The 14,248-nt window shown below is 53.0% G+C and overlaps 1 protein-coding gene across 2 annotated transcripts; it reads right to left on the reverse strand.

Moving 5' to 3' along the window:
- Positions 1 to 9,266: 9,266 nt before the first annotated feature.
- LOC128269457 (translation initiation factor IF-2) lies at positions 9,267 to 13,899 on the reverse strand. Of its 2 annotated transcripts, XM_053006922.1 has the most exons (6): positions 13,844 to 13,899; positions 13,340 to 13,771; positions 12,538 to 12,549; positions 9,913 to 10,154; positions 9,637 to 9,846; positions 9,267 to 9,571 (listed from the first exon to the last, which is right to left on the reverse strand). In XM_053006922.1, the coding sequence occupies exons 2-6, from the start codon at positions 13,356 to 13,358 to the stop codon at positions 9,485 to 9,487; spliced, it is 570 nt and encodes a 189-aa protein (XP_052862882.1). In that variant the 5' UTR covers positions 13,359 to 13,771; positions 13,844 to 13,899; the 3' UTR covers positions 9,267 to 9,484. The 2 variants fall into 2 exon arrangements, with proteins under 2 accessions (XP_052862882.1, XP_052862881.1); XM_053006921.1 differs by lacking the exon at positions 12,538 to 12,549.
- Positions 13,900 to 14,248: the final 349 nt, after the last annotated feature.

Raw genomic sequence — 14,248 nt, forward strand, 5'->3', positions numbered from 1 at the left:
CGCATAAATAGACATCTGTTCGGGCCGCAGCTCTGGCCATCGCTGTCTGTCGCAAAACGCGGTTCACATCCAGAGCAAGGAAGGATCTTCCCCCGAAAAAGGCTTCGGGGCCATTCCGCTGGGTTGTTGGGTCGAACAAACCAAAACCTCAACCACCTGGTTTTGGACCAGATGCGAAATTAGCTTTCCCGTGAAGCGCCGCGAAAAATAAAGGGGAAAACTCATTTCCCTGACCGGGCCACCGGCTCGGGCCACACATCCATCACTCGCCACTGCTGGGGCCGACCGGTTTTTCACCTTCTTTCTTTCGCTAACCACACAACAAACCCACCACCGTCAGAACACAATCGATCGTAATCCCTGTAACGATCAGCATCAACTGACACCGACCGTGGGATGACTCGCCGGTGCCGGCGCCAGCACCGTCACCGGGTGTGGGTTTTTCCAACCCACCCAATCTGGGTTGGAAGGTAAACAAATCTAAATCACCACCAGTTTCGCCCGACATTCTGCTGCCTGTGGTCGACTGTCTGTGCTAAACGATATTAATCATGGGCCAATTTAAATTTAGCGTCCAGCTTTTGTTCAGACAAAACCCTATAAATAGTACGGAGGATGGCCACAAAACCGTTTGGTCCTGTCCAATCTCGCGCATCGGCAGAGAGATCGGAGATAGTGGATCCGGATTCCAATTTGCACTTCAGCCCGACACCGACACCGAACGACGAGGCAGAGTCGTTGAGTTCTTCCGGGCCTGAAACTCATTGCAAACTGAACCGGAACCTAAGGCGGTCAAGGATGGGGACGAGTTCATCAACGCTTTCGTGGCTGTTTTATCTCACGGAATCTCCGATGCTTTATCAGGGGGCAGAAAATCACGACGTCGCATCTCAAGCCCCGTTGTTGTGTGGCGGATGTGCTGACACTTGCCGTTTTTATCGCTTGTTAGTCGGCCTAGGAACCGGTAAGGTGCAGTACGAACAGGCGAGCATTGGAAGGATTTTCCTAAAAGGTTAACGATGCGTTGATGAACGGAGAGCTCTAAGACGGGGAAGGCAAATGGTCAAGAGGCGCATCATCAGCCTCTCTTATCGTTAGCAGAACAGAGACGGAGCACCTTCCAGTTCGAGGAGTGCCTTCTCTCTCTCTCTCGACTGACGTTTATCAGCGTCGAGTGCGAGCCGAGAACCAAATGTCAGACTGCAAATGCATCGGGGTCTTTTATCTCAAAAAAGCGGTGCCTGACGTCGACTCGGAAAGAGACGCTGCACTCGAGTGGCTGCACTTATCTAGCCGCTGCAGGGGCCGTTGTATTTGTTATTCCCGGCCTTGGAGGCAAGTACGCCGTCGTTTTTTTTTTCTACCCTTTCGAGGCAATGGAGGCAAATGCACAAGGCAGAAATGGCCACTGATAGGCACACGAATGTGTGCGTAACTCGGCTCGGAATATTCAACGGTATTCATAAACGGGGAGTTGCGCCCAGCCCACTGGAAGCCGTTCGCCGTCCTTGGCTTCATCAATCAATACCGGCCAGCTCTGCCAGCGGCGACCACCGAGGCGAAAGAGGTTAGCCACTTCACTACCGGCCCCGCAGCGTAATCGAAGCCGGATCTTCATTTGCTCGGGCCAGGCCATCACCGACCGCCGACGCAGCAATCCAGGTCGTCGGACGTCGGTCGGACGAAAAAAGAGCAAGGAAAACCCGATTCAGAATGCGCTCTCGGTGGTGGTGGCTTTTCCAGATCGGTTTGAAAATCGATACTCGGTTGACACAGTTCTCTGCCTTGGTGGGCCGCCGATTGCGGAAAACCACCCCTCGGTGCATTCGGTGGCATTCTGGATATGGGCCAATGCAGATTACGGAGGCTTACGAGCCGAGCGCACGGTGACATTTGCAGCAGAGCAGCGCTTCCTCTTTTGGCAACCCTTTTTCGATCCCCTTTGGAACTCTGCTCTTTCGCAGAAAAGTTCTAAAAGTTGTTGGAAAACTCCAACAACAGCTTTGTGAGAACTTTTCCGCGCCAACTCACACGGCTCGCTCACCCGATTGAGAGCCGACTTGTGTGAGAAAGTGTGCCGACGCGTGAGCAGTGAGCAGCTGCTCGAAAGCCGCGCGGTGAGACGACGGTCACTTTGACGGTTCGCTGCTTCTCGGTTTCGGTCGGTCCCACCTCGTATACGCGGATTCTCCATTCGCCGTGGGGCGCCCCACAGCCAGCGAGTTCACTGGGTGAGAAAATCGATTTTTCACAAATAATTATGTAAATCCGCTCGGGGCCCAGTTGCAGCACTCCGGAAAACTCGGTGACTTTTACGGGAAACTAATCGCAACTCATGCCACTTACCGCGATTGGGGCCGGAGTGCCGCGGAATTCCGACTAGAGAGACACTGGTGTTACACACACACACACACAAACCGTGCACCGTGAAAACTTCCGTTTCCGGTGAACTCTTCACTCCGGGGGGAAAACTCCTGTGAATTCAAGGGCCGCGCACACGTAAAACCAAAAAAATTACACTTCAAATAACACTCTTTTGGGTTTGTGACCACTTCAGGCGCTTCCTCCAGCGCACGCTAACCCCTTTCGCGGCGGAGTATCCCGATTTCCGGTTCAGCCAACAGCGCACACCGCAGCTCATCGACCACCGCACTCAAACGGGGCTGCACGGCTAATGAGCAGCATTTACCGAGCAACGGAACGGCGACGGCGTTTGTGAGAAAAGGAGCTGTGCGCGCGTGAGAAAGCTCTCACTGTACACGTCCTGGTACTCCAGCAGGCGGCGCACGGTGGGGCGGCTGCTGGGCGGTCTGTCACACACACGTTCAGCCCACGGAACGGAAATATGCTGCTCGTACACTTCAACAACCGAAAACCAACGGGGCACCAACACAGACGCACGCGCTACGAACACGGCCGCCAGGAACCGCGCGAAACATGAACGGAGCACGGAAAATTGGGGAAATTAAAATAAGACACTCGCAACGTCGAACTTTCAGCTGCCAGCTTCATCAGACTACTCCGATCTCTGGTCTGGCAACTTTCCTAGTAACCGTCTAAATTCGTACAGCAAATCTCCATCACTGCCTCCTGCGATGTGCTGGTTGACAGTTCACCTTTGACATTTCTCGAGCACGAACCGGGAGAGGCGCCCCCAATAACCGAAAGGATTTTATTGTGTAACGAACGAATCGCCAGACGGGCGGGGTGGGGAAGGCGAGTGGTTCGCCACCACCTGTCTCGTCGGGATGGAAAATCCCAAGCGTCCTACGGAGAGCTCTTGTGACTTCGACAACGGCGTGAGATGAACTGGTGCGAGTCCGTGGAATCCTCGAGAAAATCGCGACACTATTCTCTGCCGTCCGCTGACTCTCTCGCTCTCTCTGTCTGACTCCATTTCCTCCTTTCTGCCTTGGCTATTGCTCAATTTTCCCGGCATTGGATGAGAATGAGAGGGAACCTCCTTTCTAGAAGCTCCATTAATTTTCTCCATTCCAATCTCACTCGCTCTATTGATCCCGCTCTGCTCTTCGGTGGCCATTCTTGGTGGCCACAAGCAAAGAATGTTCGATCCTCATCCACCTACAACAACACCCCGCCGCTGGTGCCGTAGTCCCCGCCATCTGGGGCTTTCCAGTGAAAGTGAGTAACAGCTGAGAAAGCAGCGCTTGCGAGTGAGAGCGCGTCGCTCTCTCACCAAAGCGAACGAGCCCGACTTCTCTCACCTCTCGCGCGATCTCGCATTTCCCACGGGCCACCCGATGTGAAAATCTGTGAAAGGCCCGACGGAACCGAGGGAAAGTGAGGCCCGAGAAGGGCTGAAGTGTGTTGTACCACGGGAAAAAGCTATTACATAATTTTCCTCCGACGGCGGAGCAAAAAATCACGAGCACGACTCTCGAGGGGGGCTTACGACTACCAACAGAACTGTGAGATGTGTGTGTGCACGTGAATGTAGGCACACGCGGGGACACACACACGCACCCACACGTGCCAAAGGCCATAGAAAAAGGGATCGGAGAAAAATCGCCCAAAAATTCATCAATATTTGCTTTGGTTGGAAAAGCAACAAACGAAACGTGCGTTTCTCGTGCAGTTTTTCCGACCACCACTCATTAGGATTTTCTCACGCGGAGAAAAGGCGACCGAACGCACACAATCAGACCCAAGCGATGGGGTCAAGAAAGTCGACCAAAAATCAATAACCATCGTGGTGTTGGCGGCGCGCGCGATGGAGTGACTTTTGCCTCGGAAACGACGGCTCCTCCACGGTCACGTCCCCCCCAGCAGCAGTGAGCTTGCTTGGTGGTCAGTACGAGTCAGAGTCCGGTACGGAACGGGGACACCAACCAGCAATCAATGACGACGACGACGGCGCAGACGGAGCCCCGCACAAACCGTTCTATATTAAAGTCTCAAGCAAACGGCTTTTGTTCCGTGGCCGCGCTAGGTGCTTTCAGGATTTCACGTTTTCAAGTATCGTTTCGCACAGCCGCCCCGCATCGCCCATCGCGTGGTCACCCCGCGGATATATTCGATTTGATCGATTGCTTTCGAGTGGACGAACGCCCTCCGCGTGTTCCTTCAACATATTCAGGGTCACACACGCGGCACACACACGCAGGCACTGAACCGTGGGGTTCCCGGGGGGAGACCGCTTGGGTCGCTACGGAAAAGTGGACGCGGTTAACGAAGTCATTTTATCGGTTTTCCTTGTCACAATGCTGATGCTGGTGGGGGGCCAGCGGAAGAAAAGTGGGGCGCAGGTTCCCTTTTCACCTTAGGACACAAAATTCGACGACGACGTCGACACGGCAGCACGAAGCGACTAGCGCGCGCGACCACTTGCGGCGGACTTGCTGCACGGTCTCTCGCGGAAAAAGCGCCAGGCGGCCGGAGCGAGCTCATTTTCTCACTCGCTCTCTCTCTCTCTGGGGTTTTGAGTGGGAAAATTCAGCACGAAAACTCACGAGAGTGGACGACCCGCATCTCGCACGCTGTGAGAAAGATTTTCCGCAACGTGAGAGACCGACTCAGGCTCACTCAGGCGCTGAGTGAGTCCGTCGAACGATCGTCGTCCGACTACCAAATTTCCCGGCCAACGATTGGGGAAAACTTCATTCCACCGGTTGATCGGCAACCGCCACGTGGTGGTAGGTGACCGGGAGACAAACGGTTCTGCCGATCGATCGATCCATCATCGAGAGGATCCTGTCAGCTTCTCGGCACATCGCGACATTTGCAAACGGCCGCAACGCCACCAACGCACGCGACAGCCGTCTTTTTGTTGGAAGTCAAGGAAATTATTCCAAGATTAGAACAAACGATGAAAGACGCGGAGTGTCCTTGGACGCTCCGTGCTCCGTGCCGTGGTGATGGTGGTTGTTCACGAGCCGGGTTCGTGCGAGGGCCGGGTTCGTTCACATTTCGTCTTGTGGATTGTGATAAAAGGAAAAAGCAATGCGAAACCGGAATGGAGCGGAGCGCACGGCGAGTTCGAGAAATGGTCAGTGATGGCAAACCAGTGACGCCAAGGGGGGCCACTCTTGTCGAGATTATTAGATGGAAAACTAGACACTAGTGTTCCGACATTCTATCCGTAGGTGAAATTCGTACCAATCGGGTACCGAAGGCCTTTAGTTTCGATTGATTGTTTCGTGGAAGATGGACTTGTTGGACTTCGAAATAAATAATGTTCGCTTGAAGAAAAGGCAACGTTCGCTAGCACCGACCGCAACGCGGAGCATCCCGCTTCCGACGGACCCGACGGATAATTCCTTCCCCGGGGGCCAGAGCAGGAATACCGAGAGCAACGGGAACGGGAGCAGGATGGCCGGCTGGTGCTCGGTAGCACACACAAATGTTTATATTTAGCAGCGTGTTATATGGCCACCCAAGCCGAGACCAGATGCACCACCAAAACCGACACGCGCGTTGGTGGCCGCACGGTTTTGCGGGGGAACTCGCTCGCGATGCGCCGGACACGCCGAGCTCCGGTGCCGCCTGCCTGCCAACGCCTCCATTCTGCGTTGTGGTGGTCATCATCTTCCCCGCACGGCACGGCTCCCTCTCGTCCATGACCACCGCGCGTGACAGCCACGTAAAGCGCGATCGATTCGGTCATCGGCTGGGAATTCGTTCGATTCGTTGCGAGGCGTTATGCAACCACAGCGACCAACCAACCTAGCACCGCCTATGTTCCGTGGGCCGAGGTGGGCCGAGAACCTTGAAAATTGCATTCTTCTTTTCCCTCCAATTTTCACCAAATGACACACACGAGCCGCGTGCGTCACAATAATGATTTAAATGGCCGACACCGATTGTTTTACCGATTTAACATTCACGCGAGAGAAAGGTCTATTCCTGCCAACCTTTCCGTGCGCACATGAATGCTGTAAAGAGCGGTTAATTGAATCGTTAATTAATCTCAAGTGTCGGCCATCGGGATTTCCTTCTTTGAAGTCCAGTGCCCAAACGGACGACAATTGCCACTAGAAGCATTCATTTTGGTTGCCTTTTAACGGCTCGACGACGATTTCTTTCGATTTCAAATAAAAACTCAGAAACAAATATGAAACCGCCACCGTTGGCCTTACCGCTAAACAAGGTGGAAGGCAGCGGCGCGTGAAGGGGTCGATTGCAACGGGGCAAAAAAAGGCCAGAAAGAAAATGTGACCAGCATTCCAAGCCACCCGCTCGGATCTCGGAATGTGGGGTGCCGTTTTACCTTGCCCGTTCACTAATTGCACTCGGCCGAGGCGGGCCGGATGGCCACACAGCCACATTCTGTGTTTACCTGCTGTCACTCGGCTGTTGGATTTATTCGCCCCGGCGGCGGCCCTTAACGAGGTTAAGTTTCTGCTGTGCCTTATGGGGCCGTAAATTAACGAATTACCTGGCCCCGCGGACGTGTGTAGGCAAACGCACCCGTTGCCGGCTCCAGAGATAGGGGCCGCCGCCGGCGAGGTAAACAAAAACAAAGTTCCCGGCCGCCCGGTGCACACACAGAGATCGCGTTCCTGGAACACCGACCGACATCGGGGCGATCGGCGTTTTAATCGGATCCGCTCCAAACTTTGAATGACAGCAGATCGCGCGTCCAACGCACACACACACGCAGTGGCGTGGTCGATAACGGACCGGGCCAGGCCGTCACGATCGAACAAACAAACACTTTCGTCGAGGTTAAGATTATGGTGTGAACAAAACGGTTCCATAAGCCTTTTCCCAAGTCAAGGAGGAAAGCCGTGTGGCCCCATCGTGCCCCGCTCTGTGTGTGTGTGTGCATGGTGCATCCGCTCCACAAACGCATCGAGTACGTAACGAAAACCGCGGTTGCATAGCAATGCTGTCGCGCTCTTTCTCTCTCGCTCGCTTTCTCTCGCTCTCCTTCTTTCCCATCAGCTGCCTGCCAACTTCAGCGAATCGCACAGCCTACCAATCAATAAAGTTTCACTTCACGGAAAGGAAAACTCCTCGCTAATTGCTTCGAGGACCTGAGGAAACGGTTTAAAGCAAACATAATTAACGTAACACTCTGCCCCCACCATGCTGTCCACACGGGCACTTACCTTTGAATCCGCCAGGCACTGAATACGGGTCGAGTTTAGCTTTTCTCCCTCAATCTCGGGACAACCGCGCGTCTTCGCAACGCGGTGACGTATATTTTCGCTTCTTAGCAACCCTTTTTCTGCCAAACACACACACGAACACACTCTCACGACTCCGTTGATCGATCGAGCCAATCGATGGGCCTTAGTGGCAAATCAATTTTCGGACGTCACTTGCTGCCGCTTCGGCTTCGTTTCCCCCGTCACGTACTCGCGTAGTTCACCGAGCTCTCTTCGAGGACACACGCGGGCTGATAATGGCCAACTATGTTTGCGCGGTGGGGCCGTGTGTTTGAGCAAGTGTACGGCCGCCAGCAAGGGGTTTGCTGCCCTCCGGTGGCCGACTTTCGCTGGCGATACGTTTCACAAGATGCGATCCGATCGCATCGCAGATCACAGCCGCGTTTCGCCAAAACAGCGGCCTGTCACCAGCGTCACACATACACACATACACATTAGACGCTTTCTGCGGGGCACGATTTCGAAACAATTTGGACACCAACAGGATTGGACAATGCACCGGGATTGTGAAAATCGATCACGGTTGCCGAGGTCCGGTCGTTGAACGGGTGAGGGCGCGGAAAAACCTGATTATGGACCTCGCGGACGGGAAATTATCTATCCACACGCGCGCATTTTTGTTTGAATTTTGAAACTCTGTGTATTTTCTGACCTTTTCCACTGACTTTTCGATCCGACCCGCCGTTCCCGGGCTCTTTCGAAAATTCGAATTTCGAATTCTAAAACAACAAGAAGAAGAACTAGAAGAAATGCAAACCTGACTTTTGAACCTGACCTTTCTTTACCGAAACTGACCATCCTGTTCTAAATCTCTGTTGGTACTAAAAACAACTGACGGCGGCTGTCGAACGGTCATACGAGCGCCTTTTTTAAACGAGCCGTTTCGAAGGCAATATTTCAACGACCTCCGAATCGCAGGGAAATGCTTTTAAAATCATGGTTCCGGATACTTTTCGGACAAAACAAAACGTTTACGCGTATTCGTGCCATCCAGTGTGTATTTGGTGGTTTACAATATTGAAAGCGATTTCTTAAAATCTTTAGTTAACCCAACCACATAGGGCCACAAACAAGAAGCTTAGTGTTTCCATTTTGTATTACTTAAGCTGCTAAAAGAATTTTATTTTTCCACTTTAAAAGACTGGTGACCGACTGTTAAACCAAACTCATTCCGAATGTCGCTGATCGATTACTCGTGTGGCCATCGTGTGGCCGTCGAAAGTATGTAAAATTAAGCCCTTCCAATGGAGAAAAACACACACACGGAACACACGGAGCAGGTAATTACAACACGTTAAGGCGTCTGTTGGCATTCGGTACAATCTGCAAAAGTGCGAAGGTTCGTGGCTGTAAGGCGACGGCGCATCGGCCATTGGGGGAGGGCTTTCGGTTCTATTGGTGGTTCCCTGCTGCTGTGTCTAGCGTGTGTAGCCGGTCTCTGCTGGACTATCACATGTGGCGCATATTATATCGCGGTGGAAATGTGCTTATGCTTTGTACGATCAGTTGTATAAACTTCCGTATATGGCTTCTGTGTGACGGTTATGAAGCTTCGTCGTGCCTTTTTGCGCTCCGTCCCCGCTCTCTCTAGCTCCTTTCTCCATCCCTGGTCCTAGGCCGCTCGGACCGACGGTACACATTAATAGTAATGGGTTTTATTTTAAAAAATATCTTCCAAAAAGCTTAATATCATCACGTTGCTTGGCTAACAACGACGCAACGAAGCTGCTGCTGCTGCTGCCGACGCGCAAATCTGTGTGCAAAGAGCATATATCTTAAGGTGCTACAGGATTACTTCCGGAGATTCGTTTCGACGAGTTCCGTTGTCGCTCCGTGGGACACGTTGTGGCCGTTTACTTTCCGAGATTCAGCTTGCCAAGCAGCCCGGCAGCACCGGTAGCGGCAGTGTCCTGTGCCTTTGCCGTTACTTCGGTTACTTTCTGCAATCGAAAAGGATGAATCGATGTTAGATCGTTTCCCCGTCGTTTGCCCCCAAGTGACGGACCTGCTCCAGCTCGCCACGCTTCTCGTCGGCGAACCGGTTCGCTTCCTGCAGCTTCCGGTCGACTTCGGCACTGGCCAGCTTCATCCCTTCGTCCACCTTCTCCTCGGCCACCTTCATCTGCTCCTCGACCGCCTTCTCCACGACGACGGCGCTCTGCTGGATCGCATTCTCGGCCGCCTGTTTCGCTTGGTCCATCAGAGTTCCGGCCGCCTGGAAGAGAACGATTTCGTATTAGGACACATTAGGAGGCTGTTGAACACCATCCGGTGGACTCACCTGGGCGCCGGTCTCCGCAGCGGCTGATGCCTGCTGCTTCGTGGCATCGATTTCACCGGCGGCCGACGAAGCGAGTGCCTCGGCCTCGCCCTTGGTCTTGGTGAACGCTTCCTGCGTCTTCTTGGCCTGGTCCTCGGCCATGCTGGAGGCCGCCTGCACCTTCTCGTTCGTCAGATCCTGGGCTTCCTTCTTCTTCTTGTCGAACAGACCCTCCGCCTTGCTGCCGAGGTTCTTCAACGACGCTGTGTAACGGGACGCACCCCAAACCGGAATTGTAACGGAAAGTGGACATTCAGTGACCTCGTATTTCAAACATTATACGGCTGCTAGAATTCATTTTTTCGGGCCACCCCGACACGCGGGTGCGTTTGTTTACAAGTCAACAGAACCGGAAAGCGATGCCCCATCAACGTGCTACGAATTTGTTACATTCCCTTGAGAGTTGTGGTCGTCTGCGCAGTAGCAGGGAAGGCCACCGCCATAAAATAGTGTGGCACACATACACACCGGTGGGTTGTGATGTTGTGAGCCGACGTGTCGCTCGCTGATGTCATCCGAACAGCGCGCGTGGTGAGAAGCAAGCGCGATGCAAACCGCGCCAAGGTCGGCGACGACGATGATGTGTCGATGACGATCGGGAGCTGCTGGGAGCGGAATACGGGATACAATATACCCCGAGCCAGGCACCGTACACACAACGGAGCACATTCCCGGCTTCGCTGGGAGTTTTATGGGGGGTGTGCCCTCCAACGGGCACGCTGCTGGCTCGTGCTAGTTCTTCGCCACTACTCACAACGGCGCCCATCTGACCCCACTGGGGAGCTGACTCATGTAGTTCAAAAATATTATTCAAACAAAAGAACAGGTTGGAATCTCGCCAGAGCAACGCTAATCAATGTTGTGCAGTAAAGTGTAAACATTTCCATCCGAATGGAGCGGATGTAGGCGCGAGAAGCAAAAGGTCGTAGGGTTTTCGAAACACAGCGACCGAAAACGGACATTCCAACGGACGCTGTCTGATGGTAGCAATTGAGGGTCAGATTTTGGAGCACATTTGGTAGATCTGAGGGCATATAATAATCGAAGCTACATCAAAATCAATCTGAAATAGACTCATCATTATTACAGCCAGCCTAACCAACCAAAAAGAAAAACAGAAACGAACACTTAATGCAGCAAGCCACCGGACCCGGCCGACTACGGCCAGAGTTCCGTTTTTAGCCGGCGATGATGTTGGAGGTGGTTTGCACACGAACGCGATGGGCGATGATGTCATACGCAGTGCGCTACTTGAGACGTGCTGCGCTGATCGTCTTCACAACCTCAAGCCTCTTGAAACACGGGAAACCTCTCTCGCATTTATGCTCCGCTTTTCACTACTCTTCACAAGTACGTCCGGCCGTTTGCAGGAAGACCGAATGGCCAATCGAAACTGTGCAGGGACCGCAACATTTGAAATGGAAATAGAGGCCAACCGGAGTGATGTCTGAACTCCTGAACTTCTCTTGACCGTGCCCGGACCGCGGTTCCTTTCGGACAGATGTTCCCCGTCGGACCGGTCGATTGCCTCGCCCTTGCAGTTGTCCTTGGCGTGTGGATCGGCGGCGATGGAGTGCAATGTTTTATGTAACTCCAAATGTTAGTTATTTACTGCGAGAAGCCAGCCCTTCCCAGGAAGTGTTCCGGCTCTTGATATCGCTACGCTCAGGATCGCTCGTAGCGACTTTGTTGCGCGCGAGATGATTTATTTTTAACCCGTGCCGGACGGATTACTGCAGGATGAGAAGATAGGTTCTCGGCCATTATTTCTCGTGTGTTTATACCGGCGGTCTCGTTCCGCTTCGCTGTACCCGCTGAGCCGTGCGCCAGAATATCACAAATCTCGCTAAATCAACAATTCGCTGTATCTGCAGACGGAATTAACTCGAATGAAGAGCTCACTGAAAAGGGGCATCCTTGAGTAGGCATTTCGGTTCATTACAAACGAACACACGGGGCAAACGAGAGTGCTTACACGCCTCAATGAACCGTTTGGAAGGAATGTTAAAAAATCGCATGTCATTACAATTTCAAAACAGAAACCAAGCGGCGACCGGATGTCGGTCAAACCACACACACCTTTCGGGGCAAAAAAGCATCGGAAATCTTTGCAACGAATATGCTGCGAAAGGAATTCCGGACTGCATCGGGTGGGGATTAATTTGAAGGCAGTAATCGCTGCCACGAGGCGTTACTTAACCACAGCCAGAAGCCTTACTCTATAGCAGCGTTTCAGTCGCTTAGCAAATTCCAGGGCTCTGACTTCATCACGGCCCAGCGCTACATTATCGATTGTAGAACATTCTTTTACAGCATTGCGTCTGAAAGTCAGACGAACAACGCTCCGATGGCATGATAATAAACATTCTCCGCCACACCGGAATCAATAATTTTCTTCCAGAACTGGAGCAGCAATGTGCCGCCATTGGGAGGAAGAATTGTTTGCCGGACACGACTCTCAGTCTCGTGGGTTTGAATAATAAACGGGTTAACCGATCCTGGTACTATCGACGCCAGGGACTAATAGAGAAGCTTATCGGTGGCACAGTTAAAGCGTTTTAATGTTCGACTCTGTTGACAACTTACATTTGGCTCCTCCTGCGGCGTCCAAGAAAAAAGGGTGATGGATTCCAAAAAAACACAGTCATGAGTCAAAATATGGGGCAGTAATGATGTTGTGAGTGACACAGATCTTTGGAAAGGCGTGGAGGTCGCGCAAGTCGCAGCAAAAGAAGCAAGATTTAATCAAATTATAATAGCATTCAGCAATTACCGAGCCCTGATCGAGGGACCGGACGACAGATCGCTGATAGGACCACGGACCATCGGCACACAGGGGCCACCGAATTAGTTGACCCCCCGCTGTAGTTGGAGCATGACCACTCCACCACCACCGCAGCTTCCTTCGCCCGCTCCGGAAGAGGGGTGGTGGCTAATGAAGCGCGCATGATTCGAATTCCAAAAGACGCGACACGATGGCGGCGCGCATGTAGCGGCCGCCACCGCCATCAGTAATCTTACGAAACGGGACACAGAACGGCGGGGTGGTGGGGGAAATGCCATCAAAACATCTCCCAGGGCGTGTAAACGTGTGTTGTGTGGAACGGAAACGCCACCAAGGGACCGACCGAGAGCGAGGATCGATTAAAAATTCAAATCCATCCAAGCGCCGAATTCGGTCGGTTGACGACGATGGCCTCGCGGCGCCGCCGCATACCAAGTGGGGGGACCAGGAGGTTGGACTTTGGAAACTTTGAGGCATTCTTGGGGTGCAGAAAATAAACGAAAACGATGCGATGCGTAATAAGAAGCGTCGCCGCATCGAAATTGCACAATAAATTTGAAACTTCGCTGCGCCGGGACTCATCTTCGCTTCACTTTCACTCACCGGTGATTCCGCTGAACATTTTCTGGCCGGCACTTCTGGTGACTGGCGCGGGGTGGAGGCGTGGAAAACGTTGGCCTTGAACCGGCTCTCGCACGGGGCACGCGGGACCGCGGAAAAACAGGGGCACTTCTCGAGAGCAGCTGCGCTTGCTGCCTTTTTTTCGCCAACTGCAACTTCGCCGCACACACGCGGATCCCTCACTCGCGCGTTCCCTTTTTTCTGCGCCGCAACAAACGCACCGAGCACAAACACACACGCAAACGATGCACGTGGGCACGGTGGCACGGGGACACAGGGGGGTCTAATGGCGTCGTCCTATCTTTTTTCTCTCCTCTTCTTCGGCACCACAAACTGTCGCACAGATACAGTACGGCGTCGTGTGTGTTGGTCTTGGACCCAAACTGGTTTTTCAGCTTCTGGTTGGGGATGATGCTGAAAAATCGAAACGCAAAAAGGTGGTTACTGTGCGGGGTTTCCTCTTTTCTCGGGATGATTCGAACTTACTAGCGCTTCTCGCGAGTACGGTTTTGAAAATGCGTCTCAACGGTCCGAGCATTTACGAACAACTGCGAACGGGCCGCGAACGATTGGACCTCGACTCGCGGGCATCCGCGACGAGTGTGACGCGAAGCCGCGAGTCGCGCATGACGCTTCCTTCTCTGTCAGGACGGCGCATCGGCGTATGTGTCTATCGCAGTCCCTCACGAACACGATTCTTGCGAGAGCGCGGCCGCTACATCAAAGGGTTAAATTCTCCCAGCGGGCGCTTTTCCAGTGAGATGGGCCACCGAAGATCGGTAAGTTCACTCCGGAAAACGTGCAACCCAAGTGAGAAAAGATGACGAACCTCTAAGGGCGTGTTCTACTATTAGGGTGATCAGTGTTTTGAAAACTAAATCAGTCGCGTAA

Source organism: Anopheles cruzii, chromosome 2 (assembly GCF_943734635.1).
Source record: "Anopheles cruzii chromosome 2, idAnoCruzAS_RS32_06, whole genome shotgun sequence".
Classification (NCBI taxonomy): Eukaryota; Metazoa; Arthropoda; class Insecta; order Diptera; family Culicidae; genus Anopheles; species Anopheles cruzii.